Source organism: Manacus candei, unplaced genomic scaffold, assembly GCF_025592945.1.
Source record: "Manacus candei isolate 608988 ecotype Guabito, Panama unplaced genomic scaffold, ASM2559294v1 h1tg000073l, whole genome shotgun sequence".
NCBI lineage: Eukaryota > Metazoa > Chordata > Aves > Passeriformes > Pipridae > Manacus > Manacus candei.
In genome coordinates, this window is record NW_026138121.1 from 1,253,405 (window position 1) to 1,267,230 (window position 13,826).

General features: G+C 59.6%; 1 protein-coding gene across 1 annotated transcript; it reads right to left on the bottom strand.

Moving 5' to 3' along the window:
* Positions 1-1,928: 1,928 nt before the first annotated feature.
* Positions 1,929-8,604, bottom strand: FMOD (fibromodulin). The gene is made up of 3 exons (XM_051808964.1): positions 8,297-8,604; positions 4,980-5,990; positions 1,929-3,142 (listed from the first exon to the last, which is right to left on the bottom strand). The coding sequence occupies exons 2-3, from the start codon at positions 5,974-5,976 to the stop codon at positions 2,991-2,993; spliced, it is 1,149 nt and encodes a 382-aa protein (XP_051664924.1). The 5' UTR covers positions 5,977-5,990; positions 8,297-8,604; the 3' UTR covers positions 1,929-2,990.
* Positions 8,605-13,826: the final 5,222 nt, after the last annotated feature.

Here is a 13,826-nt window from a genome sequence, read left to right on the forward strand (position 1 = left end):
CTCTGGCAGCGTTGGGGCAAACCCAGAACCTGCTGCCTCGCTGCTGCTTTTGTGTGTGTGTGTGTGTTTCTCCAAAGGAAAATATTTTTGAGGGGTTGTTTTTAAACAGAAATTTGCACTTCCTGAGGAAACATCCTAAAGGGATGTTTACAAACAGTCTGGGAAGTGTTGGAGCTGAGGGATGATGCAAAGGGGGGAAAAAGAAAAAAGCAAGGGGAGGAATTAGAATTAGAGAAAAAAGGTGGAAAGAAGTGGAGGTGGAGTCTGGGGGCTGCTGGGGAGCTCTGGAGAAATCCTGCCTGACCCCGTGGGGGGCACCCAGTGGGAGCTGCTGCTTTTTGGTGTCTCATGCAAGGAGAGCCCCAAGGTGGGTGCCCAGGTCCGAGCCCCTCCGTGGACAGGGGTGATGGAGAGAGGCCTCGGGAGAACCCCACAGTCCAAAGGAGACCTTGAGGGGCTGCAGCTGCTGCTCCCCCTTGCTGCAGCCCCCCAAAGCCCCCGTGCTCAGGGCTCACCTTCAGGGGGGCTGGGGAAGATGGGTTTGGGTCAGTTTGGGGTTTCCCCCTTCTTTATCCTGCTCTGTGGATCCAGACAAAACCCTACACTCCCCTCCCTCCTTCCCGGTGGGATTCAGGCTGCTGGGGCCCCCCAGACCCCACACCTCTTCCAAGCAACAGGAGGAGGAGGAGAAAGGGGATGAGGAGGGGGGCCAAGCCCCCTTCCCTGCCATTCCCACCCCAACAAGGCAGAGATTGGGTGCCTGTGGGCTCGCCCAGGACCAATGGGGTCTCTCCCTTTCTTTTGGGGAGGGGGAGAAGCAGGGCAGGGGGCTGCCCTGACCCTCTGCCCCCTCACCTCCCCCCAGCTGGTGTAAATCAGCAATCCCATGGCCCTGCCTGGAGGAAGCAGCTGCTGGAGGAGCACTGGAGCTGCTTCTCCCGGGTTTTGTTTGCTCCCCCCAGACCCTCCTTCCCCCCAGACTTCTTCCCATGTCCCTCCTGAGCTGATGAGCTTGGCTGCCTCACAACCCCCCCCAGCTCACCCCCCAGCCCCTTTGGCTCCTGCAGGCTGTGTTTTGGGAAGGAGTGTGGATGCCCTGGGGCACAGACCTGACCTTAGGACCAAGAGGAGGTGGGTTCCAGCCTGGAGAGGACCCCTTGTGACAGGCAATGCCAACATCCAGTGACATTCCCCAGGTCCTTGGCCAGCTGGGCACGTGGTGGGACCCCAAAGGAGGAGTCCCCAGTCCTGGTGCCTCCAGGAGGATTTGGGTCTCTGCAGGGAATGGGTTTTGGCTGTGGGAGGTTGTGATGAGGATGGATGTGGGTGTCCCTGTGCTGCCCTGGGATGTGGGAGGGGATGGGGAAGGGGTGGCCCGAGGGGATGGAGTGGGATCTTCTGGCCTCCCCTTCTGCCTGGCTCCTGCAGGAGCCTTGGCTGGAGCTGGGGGGCTGCCCCCAGCCAGGGACCAGGGATTTTTGGGGAGCCCAGCTCCTGCATCCCACAGAGTGCCCGCAGCCTCTGCCTCCCCAGCTGCTCCCAACCTGGAGCCAGAGGAGCCCATAGGCTGGGAAATGGAACTTTCTGGTCCCCTCCGTGCGAAATTACCATTTTTTAAAGCATCCTCCAGCTCAGCTGTTGAAAACCGGCGGGGCTGAAGCCCGGAGAACCCCCGGAAAACAACAGCCAGCGGTGCCGCCCTCCCTCCCTCTCTCCGCCGCCACTTTTCCAGGTGTGTTTTCCCTCCTATGGATGTCCTTGCAGGGACCCCGCCGGGATGCGGTGGAGCGGCAGCTCCGCGGCGCGGGGAAGGCTCCGTGCGCACATGCCATGCCTGGGACAGCCACTAGTCGGCAATTCCAGCCTGGATTGTGGCTGGAAAAAGAAAAAAGACCTGGCCTGAGAGAGGGGAGGCTGCGGTGCTCGGAGCAGCCCCGGGCAGGGGCTCCTCAGACGCGCTCGGTGCAGTTTGGGAAGGGCTTTATTGGTGGGTTTGGTGCCTACAGTTCATGCCGGGAGGGTACAGGGGTCTCGGGGGGGTTTTTGCTCTTTCGCATGCAGGTACAACGCGGAGGGTCGGGGTGACCCCTGCAGGTCATCCCCAAAGCTCAGCTGCCCCTTTGGTCCTCGGACTGAACTGCCCAAGGGTCCGACTTGGGTGGGTTTGGCGGATTCAAACGTGCTGTGGGAGCACGCGGTGCCGCGGGAATTTATTTTTTTGTTTGGTTTTTAATTGAGGTACCTCGGCTGCCTGGGCAGGGAGGGAGCTCAGAGCCAAGCTGGGGGGTGCCCAGGCAGCTGAGAGTGACAGCACCAGGAATTCCCACATCCCTCAACCCCGGTCCTGCCCTGATCCAGTGGGCTGGGAGCAAGATTTGAGACCTGTAACCAGGCTGTTCCTCAGGGGGCTTCTCTCTGACTCCAGCAGCAGGAAAGGTTTCTCTCCTTTAACTCTGGAGCAGGAGGCTGATGGAAGGGGGGAGGGGGGAAATGGAGGGGAAGGAGTGGATTTGCTCTTCCTCATCCCAGACTGAGGGATGCTTCAGACTGATATTTTAACCCTTTACTGCTGCAGCTCCCAACCTCCTGGATGCTTCTCCTGTGGCCAGGGGGTTCAGAGCTGCTGGTTCTGCAGGACCCCTCACCTAAACCCCCCCCCGGGGGTCGGATGCTCAGGGCCAGGTTTGAGAGGTGGGATGAGCCCCGTCCCCGCTGCATCCCCCCCAGGCCGGGGGAGAAGGTGTGTGGGGTGGCTGTGGTGGGGTCAGAGGGGGGTGAGTGCTGGGATCCATCCCACCCTGCGTGGCTGGAGAGTCAGGAAGAGGGAGAATTCTGGGAAGACGAAGAGTTTGGGGTCGAGAGGCTCCGGCTGCCGGAGCCCCCTGATTGCACTACTGCGAAGCCGAGTCAGGCTGAGAAGCTGCACTGGAACGGGGCGAGGGTCTCCCCAGGGTCGGGGGAGCCAAGTCCTGAGGGTGGGAGGGGCCGGGTCAGATCTCGATGACGGTGGCCCGGCGCAGGCACAGGGGGGCGTCGGGGGGCACCGCGTTCCGCTTGATCTCGTTCCCGTCGAGCCGCAGGACCTGGAGCCGGGAGTAGTTCATGACGTCCACCACGGAGCAGAAACTGCTGATGGAGAACTCTGTGGAGGACAGAGGGTGGAGCTGAGCACAGGCTTCAGCCCCCTCCAGCCTCCCTGATGGGGCTGGTTTTTGGGGACTGATGTCAGAAATGGCAAAGGGGATGCTGGGTCAGAGGTATCAACCTTTGAGAGTTGGTTTATGCTAAGGTGGGCAGGGAAAAAAACAAAGCGCCCCCAAATTGCTGTGAATTCAGACTCAACACGCTCCTCTCTTAAACTGAAAGGGTTCCTGATGCTCCTGGCTGCAGGCAGAAGGAGCAGGCAGGTTTGTGCCTACCCAAGGGTTTGGAAGCAGGTCCTTGGCTCCATTGCCCAGCCAGGGTGGAGCTCATAGGGTGGAGTAGGATGGAAAACATCTCCTTTCATCAGGAATTGCCTCTGTAGCCCCTTTTGGAGGCTTCACAGGCTGCAGTCTCCATCCCCTGACCCTGCCTGGCCACCATGGGACCCCCAGGCAGCATGTCCAGGAGGAAGGATGTCCCTGTCCCCATCCAGACATCCCCTCTCCATTCGAATGCTGCCAGCGCCAGGCAGGGAAATTCCAGCCCAGCCCAGACTGGGTTTGGAAGGAGGAGATGGAACAAACCCCAACGTACATTTTTCTGTGCAGGATTTGGGACTAGAGGGCAGCAAAGCTCCAGGCCGGGATGCTGCTGGGGAAGGCGGGGGGGTGCGGGGGGACCCCCGAGCGCACGGACTGGGGGCTGGAGGGGCACGGCCCCGGCCCGGGGGCACCCCCAGGGGTTGGTGCTGCACAGCTGGACCCGGGGGTGCCGCGAGGGTCGGTGGCAGAAGGTGCAGCGGGAGGAGAAGCTGCTGCCAAGCCCGAGCGGCTCCGCGGTGGCTCCGTGGCATTTGTGGGCAGACGGCAACAGCTACAGATTTTGAAAGCAAACATTCGGGAATCTGTTCTTGTTTCTGTGTTTCTGTCAGCTCCCCGGTGCGGGGTTGTGTGTTTTCTCTGCAACACTGACACATCCCTGTCCCAGCCCTGGGACTCCAACCCCGGGGGCTCCAGTGCTGCTCCGGGAGGGTCCTGCCCTCGGGGTCTGGCAGGTGAGGGGGCAAGGCTGGATTTTTCCAGGAGATTGCTTGGGGGTTTATTTTTCTAGCTTATTTTTATAAATAGCAGCCCCAGAACAATCTGTTCCTGTTATTTATTTGTGTATTAAGTGGAGTGGATTTCAGTCCTGGCAGAAGATGCTGCGTGGAGGGCTCTGACCACTGAGAGCTCCTGTCTGGCCCAGCCCTGGCAAGGACGAGCCCCTGGGCTGCAGGCTGGGACCCCTGGGGGGCTTTGGGACCACGGATGGGGCCATGGCCTGTGGTGGGGCCCTGGAAGGTGGGCAGAGGGGGCTGTGCTGGCCCTGGGCACTGCAGGGGAATCCCTGACCCCTGTGTTAGTGCTGCCCACGTGCAGTGGCCATGGCAGAGGGGACACCCCACCTCTGTCCACTGCTGCTGACCCCTCCACCCGTGAGCACTGCTGGACTGGAACCACAAACCCCTCCCCAGGTGGTGCCTCACCTGCTTTCTGGCATCTCCAACCAGAAGATGTTCAGGCTTCTGATAAACAGCCAGGAAAACCAATGCAATGACCCCCTGGATCACACCCCAGCATTCTGGGCTCCATGTGTGTTGGGATGTCACGGGTCCCATTGCTGCCTTGTTCAGACCTGCAAGTCTCCCAGATTCCACCTTCCTGCTCAAACAATTACCCCAGGTGGTCTCCCACATGTTCTGCATCCCCATCTCCTCATCCCCTCCTGCACCTCCATCCATCCCCTGTGCCACCCTCCCCTCTCCACCACGCCTGGGTCGGCACCTTCCTGCTCACCATTGATCTGGTTCCCCTGCAGGTAGAGGTTCTCCAGGTTGGTGTTGACCCGGGGGATCTTCTGGAGCCGGTTGTAGGAGAGGTCCAGCTCGAGGATGCTGCTGCTGTTGAACGTGTTGGAGGAGAGGCCTTGGTTTGTCAGGCTGTTGTGGGACATCCGGACATAGAGCAGCCTGGGAGACACCTGGAAATAGTCATCAGGGATGGCGTTGATGTAGTTGTACTCGAGGTAAAGCTGTTCCAAGGACACTGGGAGCCCGTCAGGGACTTTTCTGAGGTGGTTGTAGCTCAGATCAGCAAGGATCAAAGACTTGAGCCCTTTGAGGGAAGCCCCCATCTCAAAAATGAAGTTGTGGCTGAGGTACAGGGCCGTGAGGTTCTCCAGACCCTCCAGAGCGTTGGAGGGCACCTTGGAGATCTGGTTGTAAGACAGGTGGAGCTCTCTCAGGGAGCGGGGCAGGGGGCTGGGCAGCTTGGTCAGGTTGTTGTTGTTCATGTACAGCCTCTCCAGGTTCTTGAGCTTCCCGAAGACCCTCTTGCCCATCCTGTCGCTGCTGATCTGGTTGTTGTGCAGCGCCAGCCACTCCAGCTCCGTGGCGTTGTCAAAGGCGCCCTCCTGGATGGAGGTGATGAGGTTGTTCTGGAAGTAGACGTACTTCATGCGGGAGGGCACGAAGGGCAGGTACCTCAGGTTGCGGGTGTCGCAGTACATGGCCGAGGAGAAGTTGGGGGGACAGTCACACTCCTGGGGGCACTGCCAGGAAGGGGCCTGCTGGGGCTCCGGGCCGGGCTCCGGCTCCGTGTCGGGAGCTGCGGGGTAGGAGTACACGTACGGGGGGCTCTCGTCCTCGTAGTAGGGCACGTAGTTGTAGGAGGCCACGCGGGACTGCCTCAGGTAGTACTGCAGCCAGGCCAGGTCCTCCTCCTCATTGTACTGGCCCAGCGAGGCCCCGCAGAGCCCGGCCACGACGAGGATGGTGATGGTGACCCAACACATGGCGCCGGAGGGACCTGCCAAGGGAGAGGGGGGGAGGGAACCGTCAGCAGGGTCAGCTCTGGTTCTGCACTGCCTGGGAATCCGGCGGGGTGGGATGTGCTGGATGGGCTTGGTGGTACTTGGCAGCAGAGCTGGAGAACCTGAGTGAATCCTACCCAAAAAACCCACAGCTGCTGACATCTCCTGTGTGCAGTTACCTGATCTTCCCCCTTTTCACCTCAAGCCTGTGAGAAACCTCCACCCCAGTGGAGATTTACCTGCAAAATCCTGGTTTATGGATATTTCTGCTAGGAGTGAGAAGAGGATGGAGACACAGGACCCACGGTCTGGATTTGTGTAAGGTCACATGAGGTTTGCTCTGAGGTGCCCTGGGCTTGGCTCTGCATGGGAGGGAGGAGAAGGGACTTGAAAGCTCTCCAGCTGAGTGAACGAGAGGGAAAGCTGCCAGCTCAGGTTGATTTGGGAGCTGAAGGCATGTTTTGATGGAGCTCAAGGCATCTTTCATGGAGCTCTATTTATGCCACACTCACAGGTGACACGACTCGCTGTGGGTTCCATCCAGCTCTCCCTCCCCCCACGGAAACGCAGGATGCTCGGGACTGATGTAAATCCTGGTAAACAAGTTCTGCCTTATTTTTGAAATGAAACCACTCCCGAGCTGAGATTCCCCCAGCTCAGCCCCGACAGGAGAAGGGGCAGCACCCGCCGGGCCCTCGGTGTGACCAGGGACAGGGAGTGTCACCAGACCTGGCGATGGGCTCTGCTTGTGACATCCAGCCACGAGGGCTGGGATCCAGAGGAGAGCAGGGCTGGGAGCTGGGGGCAAGGCAAAGCCAGCCCTGACCCCCGTGGCTTGGCGTGGGCTTTGCAGCCCCCCCTGCCATGCCCAGGGCACGGCGGGGCTGCAGCAGGAGGGACTCCAGCCACGGCTGCTCATCCCGGGCTGAATGAGCACACGGAGTGTCCTGGAGCCAGGCAGCTTGAAATCCCTCCAGGAAATGCTGTTGGGAGCGGGAGAGGAGTCGCTCCCTCCTGTGGCTCCTACATACGTGGCTGGGAGCTCAGCCCTGCCAGCTCAGCTCTGGCAGCCACGGGCCGGGCGGGGGCTGAGCAGGGACCAGTGTCCCCCCTCGCCGTGCCAGGGGTGGCCACGGGGTCACCTGGTGACCCCTCACCATGTCCCCAACCCGCAGCACAGAGGGGGTGTCTGGCCTGGCAGACAAAGTGGGCACAGTGTGCAGGAGGCAGTGGCCACCCTGGCACGGGAAGAAAAGAGGGACTGAGCTGGTGGTGGGCAGACAAGCTCCCTGGCTTTCTCCTCCTCTCCCTCCTTCCTCCTGTGTGGAAGCAGAGCAGACATGATCCTTGGGGATGCTGTGTGCCACGGGGGAGCTTGGCAGTGGCAGAGGAGTTTCTCCTCCTCCTCCTCCCGCTGCTCCAGGGCACTGTGCCTGCTGACATACCAGAGCCTCCGGCTTCTCCACCCATGCAGAGCCACTTGGCAGCCCCTTCCCAGGGGCCCCTCTGGGGCAGGACCCAGCCATGCAGTCCCTCCACCTTTCCTAGTGCCCCCCTTCAACCTGCTGGTGACCCCAAGCCTGTCCCCAGCAGACACCACTGACCCTCTCCTCATTCATGGGTGGCTTCTCCCCTCCCTGGTGGGCTTCATCCCTGGTTTTGGGGTGGGATCTGACCTGAGTGTTCCAGCCTCGAGATCTATGTCACCTCCTGGTGTCCCTGCTCTGTGCCAGGGGCTGCTGAGCTAAGGGGGTCAGCTCCTCATTCCAAGAAGGAGCAGGTTTTGGAGTAAGGGGCTTTTATGGACTGTGGCCATCCATGGACTCGGCCCGTTGCTGCTGTGCCAGGCACGAAACCAGCTCCCCCTTTCCCTGGGGATGGGATGGGCAGGGAGGCACTGCCAACCCTGGATGTGCATGGGTGAAGGTGTCCAGCTCCCAGGCGAGCGGGCATGGAGCTGCCAGAGGGGCAGGAGGGGAGGTGGGTGGGATGGGAGGTGGGCAGGAGGGGAGATGGGCAGCAGGAGAAGTGGGCAGGAGGAGAGATGGGTGGGTTGGGAGATGGGCAGGAGGGGCGGTGGGTGGGATGGGAGGTGGGCAGCGGGAGAGGTGGGCAGGAGGGAAGGGCTTTCCCAGAGGTGTGGGAGCTCTGGCTCTCCCAGCTGTGCCACCCGTGTCGCTGGCGTGTGCTCCCCGCGGCAGCCGCGCCGGCCGAGGCGCAGGTACGGAAATCAGGCTTCCAAAAAAAAATAATAATATAAAAAAAAAAAAATCCTAATAAATATATACAGAGCCGGACTTACCAAGGTGAGATCCTCCTCTCCAAAGCCTGGCTGTGCTGCTCCGGGCTCGCCCGTGTGTCAAGCAGCATGGAGTGAATCCCGAGCCGCAGAGCCTGGTGCCCGCCCCAGATCCCAGAGCAAATATTGTGCTTGCAGGTCACGGGCTCGCCAGGGTTTTTGGGGAGTGACCTCCCAGCAGCAGCCAGTTTGCAGGAGAGACTGGAGAGACCCTAATGCTGCCTGGCGTTATAAATAACCTGCTTTTTCTTTCCTCCCTCTCCCCCTCTCTCTCTCTCTCTCTCTCTCTTCCAGTCTTTTCTCATAGGAGTGTTGGCACTTTTCAGGCTCTCTCTGTTTAACGACTTAGTGGAATTGGGATGTTGTTTTTAAAAGGGCTGTTGTCAGGTCTCCTGTGTTTCTCATCAGGGAGTGATGAGGAGGCCTCTGGCCAGATTAAAAAATATCGGATTTTGAGGTGCTGAGGATGGGATTCTTTGGGAGAGACAAGGAATTATCCTTAACTTTTACAGTACCAGGAGAAGAGATGTTAGTGCTGCTCCGATGGCAGCCTGGGCTACCTCTGCAGGAAGCCTCAGTTTATGCAGTCCCGCTATTAAATATTTGGGATAAACATTTCCATGAACGATAAGGCTGCAGCATCCAAGGTAAATAAATTGCCTACCAAAGAGCCACTGTGACAGCAGGAATTTGTCTCCAGCTTGGCAGGACAGAGATGCCAAGCTGGCATTTCAGCAGGCTGTGCTCACCCCCCGGGGATGAGGGGTCTCATCCATCCCCCCGAGGCTGAGCTGGGGGTGGTGGGATGGGACAGGGGAGAGTGTCCTGAGGGTGACCCGTGGTTGGCCAAGTGTTAGGGGCTCTCTGTGCCACAAGGCTCATCCCAGTGCCAGCCTTGCCCTGAGGGGATTCCTGCAAAGTGGGGGCTCAGCGGGTGCTGTCACAGCCCCCCCCCAGTCCCCACCCTGGCTCCCTGTGCACTTTGGAGACAGCTCTTCCAGGGCTCTCCAAGCATTTCCTCCCACAAGGAAAGGAAAGGAGGAGCCCAAACCGCCCATCGCCGTCCCCTGCCCGGCTCCAGCAGCACGCCCGGGTCCTCCCAGGAGCCTGGAATTACTTAGTGGAGCTCAGCAGGTGCCAGCTCCCTCCGGGCTTGCTTTCTCCTCGATTTACAGAGAGATTTCCCAGCCAAAACATCCCGTTCCCCTGGGGAGCCTTGCAGAGATCCTTATCGCTCCCCAGGCCCTGCTGGGAGGAGGAGGAGGGATGTGCAGGGAGGAGGGATGTGCAGGGAGGAGGGATGTGCAGGCTGCTTGGTGGCCGGGCTGGAGGGACACACTGTACAGTGGGGACTTTGCCAGAAATCCTGTCTTTTTGGGAAGGAAGAGTGTGCCTGGAAAGCACAGCTCACTGTGCTGGGATCTGCAGGGAGAGAGGATCTGGAGGAAGCCATGCCTTCGAGTGGGAAAAGAGGCCAGGGAGGAAAACCCCAGGAAAATGGGGCTTTTTTGGAAGCAACTCTTTGTGCCCTCCAAACCTTGCCGTGGCAGCTGCAGTGGTGTGGGGCAGCTGCAGGAGGGATCTCACCATGGCAAGGAGGGGCTCGAGGCTTTGGGGGGATGTGGAGACTGACCCTGCTTGGAGGGGTTTGTTCCCACTGCCAGGGAGCTGAATTCCAGGGAAAATGGTGTGAGGGCAGTGGCAGCCAGGCCCTTCTGCTGCTCAGCACTCAGATGGTATCAACCACCATCACACCTCTGGCAGCTCGAGGGGTCCCAGTGACCAACAGCCCCGAGGCTTTCAGGGCCTGGATGTTCTTCTGGAAAAGCAGACAGTCCCCAGCTCGGTTAGAACAGGAGCAGGGCCTCCCCAGCTTCTGGAAGTTTAAAGTACTCCTGATCCAGGACATGCTCCCTTCGGAGGAGGCACCTGCCCTGGGTGCCAGGGGCTGGTGGTCCCTGGGGGATGCTGAGGAGCCCTCCCTGCACGAGCTGGCCCTGAATGGGGCCATTCCCCAAGGTCACATCCCCCCTTCCCAGCCCAAACCAGGAAATAACAGTGTGCTTGAGCTCAGTCTGTGCGTCCCCTGCAGTCCCCAGGACGTGCTGTTCAACCTCATCCTGACCAGATTAGAACTATCTCAGGGAAGTGAAAACTTGCTGTTGGAGGGACAACATATGTCTTGGCTTTTTTCTCCATCCAGCCTTGGGATCTCATGCTCCACTTATCCTCCATCTCCCAGGCTGCTGGCACAGCTCCCTCACCTGGCACGTGGTGGGTGTTGATGGGACCTCTGCGCTCCTGCTCATTTCAGCCCAGCACAAACCAGCTCCTCTCGCCTCCCAAGTGATTCCATGGAGCTTTTTTGACATCTTTCCTCGTAAACACCAATTCCCCTTTGCTGATGGTTCAAAGGAAGCCCTGAACTGGTGACAGGAGCTGGGAACATGCTGTCCTGCTCGCTGGAAGCCAGTGGTCCTTATCAGCACATAATCCCATCCGGTGTGGTTATTCCAGTGATCCCAGTCTGGGTCTCATCACTGCCTCTGTTGCTTTGCTTTGGTTTTCCAGCCCAAACTGATGTGAACAAGGACTATTTTGGTTGAGTTTGTTCCAGTTGTTTTGATCAAATGCTTTGGAGCTTTTTAGCTGAAACCACTGAATCTGGCCCGAGTTTGCCTTTAATCTGCAAATCTGGGAGCCGGGAGCACTGGCTTCCCTGTGGATGGACATGGATTTATCAGGAGGCTTTTGGCACGGGGGCTGGATGCTTCACGGCATAACAAAGAACCAAAACATTGCTCTGATGCTCCTGCTAAGGCTGGAGCTTGTTCTGCCTGGATGAAGGGAGGATTAAACCCACCAGGAGCATCCAACGACAGCAACTGTCACAAACACGGCTACTCCGGCAGCTTCCCTTTTTACTCATGGAAAAGTTATTCCTGCCTCTTCCATGGTTCCAAGAAGTTTCAGCTTTGCTGGAGCTGTTGGCTGCTCTGTCCCCCCACTCCTGCTATTTTCCTCTGATTCCCCTGTCCTGGGAGGGGGTCACCAGTCCCACAGGGCTCTGGATTGTGGCTTCCCAGTCCCTCCATCCCACACCTTCTGCAGGTGATGCCCCAAACTATTCCACCCGCTCTGTCTGAGCAAGGCTGGAGGTGCCAATGGATTCCTTGGCTCCTATTTGGACTCTGGTCACTGGAGTCCCCTAAAAGAGCAGTTGGGACCTTCGCCCTCCAGGGATCTGCCTTTAAAGAACAAGGTCCAGGAGGGGACCTGCAGGACCAGCCAGGGCAGGGCACAAGCAGCTCTGTGTTCAACCCCTGGGAACACTGGTGTCCACAGGGCACCTTGGGATTCCCTGTGCCTGGGGGAGCATCCCTGTGGCTTTTTATCACCTCAGACGCCCCCCCAGGGCTCTGCTGCTCCTGCTCAAAGGGCTGTGCTGGAAAAAGCTCTCCCGGAAGCCCCCACGGCTGCAACACAAGCAGGCAGAGGAAAGATGGGCAGGGAAACGGAGTCCTGAGGGGGTGCAGGCAGTGGGGGGGTGCAGGGATCGCTGGGTGCCTTTGGGCTCAGCCTCAGCTGAGCTGGGTGGGGGGAGCAGCCTCAGCATCTGGCAAACGGCTGCGGCTCCCGGGACGGGAAGGGTCAGGGAGGAAGAGCCGAGCGAACCCTCCCTCGACCTCCCCGCTCACCCCGGCCTCCCTTTTCCCTTTTTTCTTTTACAGCAATACATTCTTCAGCCCAAACAACATTCTTGAACCGAGATTTGAGGGAATCTGGAGGGAGTCGGTCACTCGGAGACGGAGCAACAGCCGAGTGAGCCCCGGAGCTCTGCTGGAAACTCTGACGGGTTCTGCGGGCGATGCTCCGGCCCCGGGTCCCAGGGGCCAGCCCCGGCTGCTCCCGGCGCTCCTGGGATCGCCACATTTCCAGGGGAGGTGCTCCACAGCTTCCCTTGCGTGCAACGAGCTGCGAGGGCTGAGCCCAGGCCGAGGGAGGGAGAGCAAAGCCCCCCCTGCCCCTTCCCCTGCCCAGCTGGGACTTGGCTGCGGGCACTGGGACTGCTGGGAGCCAAAGCAGGCTGGGGAAGCCTTTGCCCCATTCCACTGTAATTACAGACTGCCCCTGCCACTCTGGAGCCTCAAGTCATCACTCCCTGCTCTCTGGGGGTCTGGGAATTATTATGGGGTGGGCTCAACCCTCACAGTGCCCAGCCCCAGGAATGTCCCTGCAGCCCATTCCACAGCTCCCAAGGCCCTGGATGTGGCTCTGGATACCCAACAGTCTCAGCATGTGGGCTCTCATCCCCCTCCCTGCAAATCCAAGGCACTGAATCTCTTAAATCCCCATTTCCAGGCCCTGGTGCCTCTCCCCTCACAGCATGGCTGGTGCCCTGGGCCGTGCTGGGAGAGGATGGCTCAGCACAAAGGGGGTCAGAGCTCATTACAGCCGCTGTAAAATGTGTTTGAAAAGGTTAAGTGTTTGATTTGGAACAGAGCTGGAAACTCTGAAGCGTTTCCTCCTCCCGTCGCTCCCTCGCCTGGCCCTGGCCCTGTGCTGAGCTCTGCTGACACCTCCCTGGCCAGCAGAGCCTGCCTGGAGCACACAGTGACACAGCCCGGGAGCCCCGGGGTTTGCAGAGCAGCCAGGAGAGCTTCCATGGCATTATCCAAGTGCAAATCCCCCCGGGAGGGCAGGAGGGAGCTGCCAGGTCCCCAAGTGCCATGGGGTGTCCCAGCCTGCCGTGGGTTGCTGCCTGTTGGGTTTATTGGGGTTGTGACACAGGTCTGTGCCCAGGGCTGGGTGGGCATCGCTCTGCTCTCCTGCTCGTGGGTGCCACGTGGTGCCAGGACCAATCCCAGCAGGATGCTGACACCTTCCCAGTCCCAGCCTGGCACCCTGCTCCCCAGGGGGATGGATGTCCACACCCAGAGCCCTGCACTCAGCCAGCCCAGGATGGGGCCCTTGCTGGACCCTGGGAGGGGACACGGGCACGGGAAGCTCCAGAGCTGGGATGGTGGCTCTGTGATCCGAGGCTGAGCAAGGTCCTGGCTGCCTCTCCCTCCTCCCCTCCACGGCATCCAGGCTCTGAAGGCATCCAGGTGCTGCCTGCAGCTGCCCAGGGAGCAGAAGGAAAAAACGCAGCGTTTCCTTGCTCCGAGCCCTCAATTCATGTTTTCAAAGGCCCTTTGAACGATGGGCTCCTCTGCGAAGCCTCCCAGCTCTCCTGAACAAACAGCAGCAGGGAGCAGGTTCATTCCAGCCCTGGTTGAGGCTCCTGGATGGGGAAAATCTCACGTCATGTTTCCCATGAGCAGGGAGCCCCCAGAGCCCTCCTGCAGAGTGCTGTCCCCAAAAGTGTCCCCAGCCCTGTTCCCAAACCTCAGGTCTCTCCTCTCCAGCCTTGAGGGCTTAGTGGAAACCTCCTCCTCCTCTTCCTCTTCGTCCTCCTCAGTGAGTTTGGTACCCAAAGCTCTCTGCAAACAGGGCTGCAGCCACACTGGGAGCCAAACACAAATCCATACAG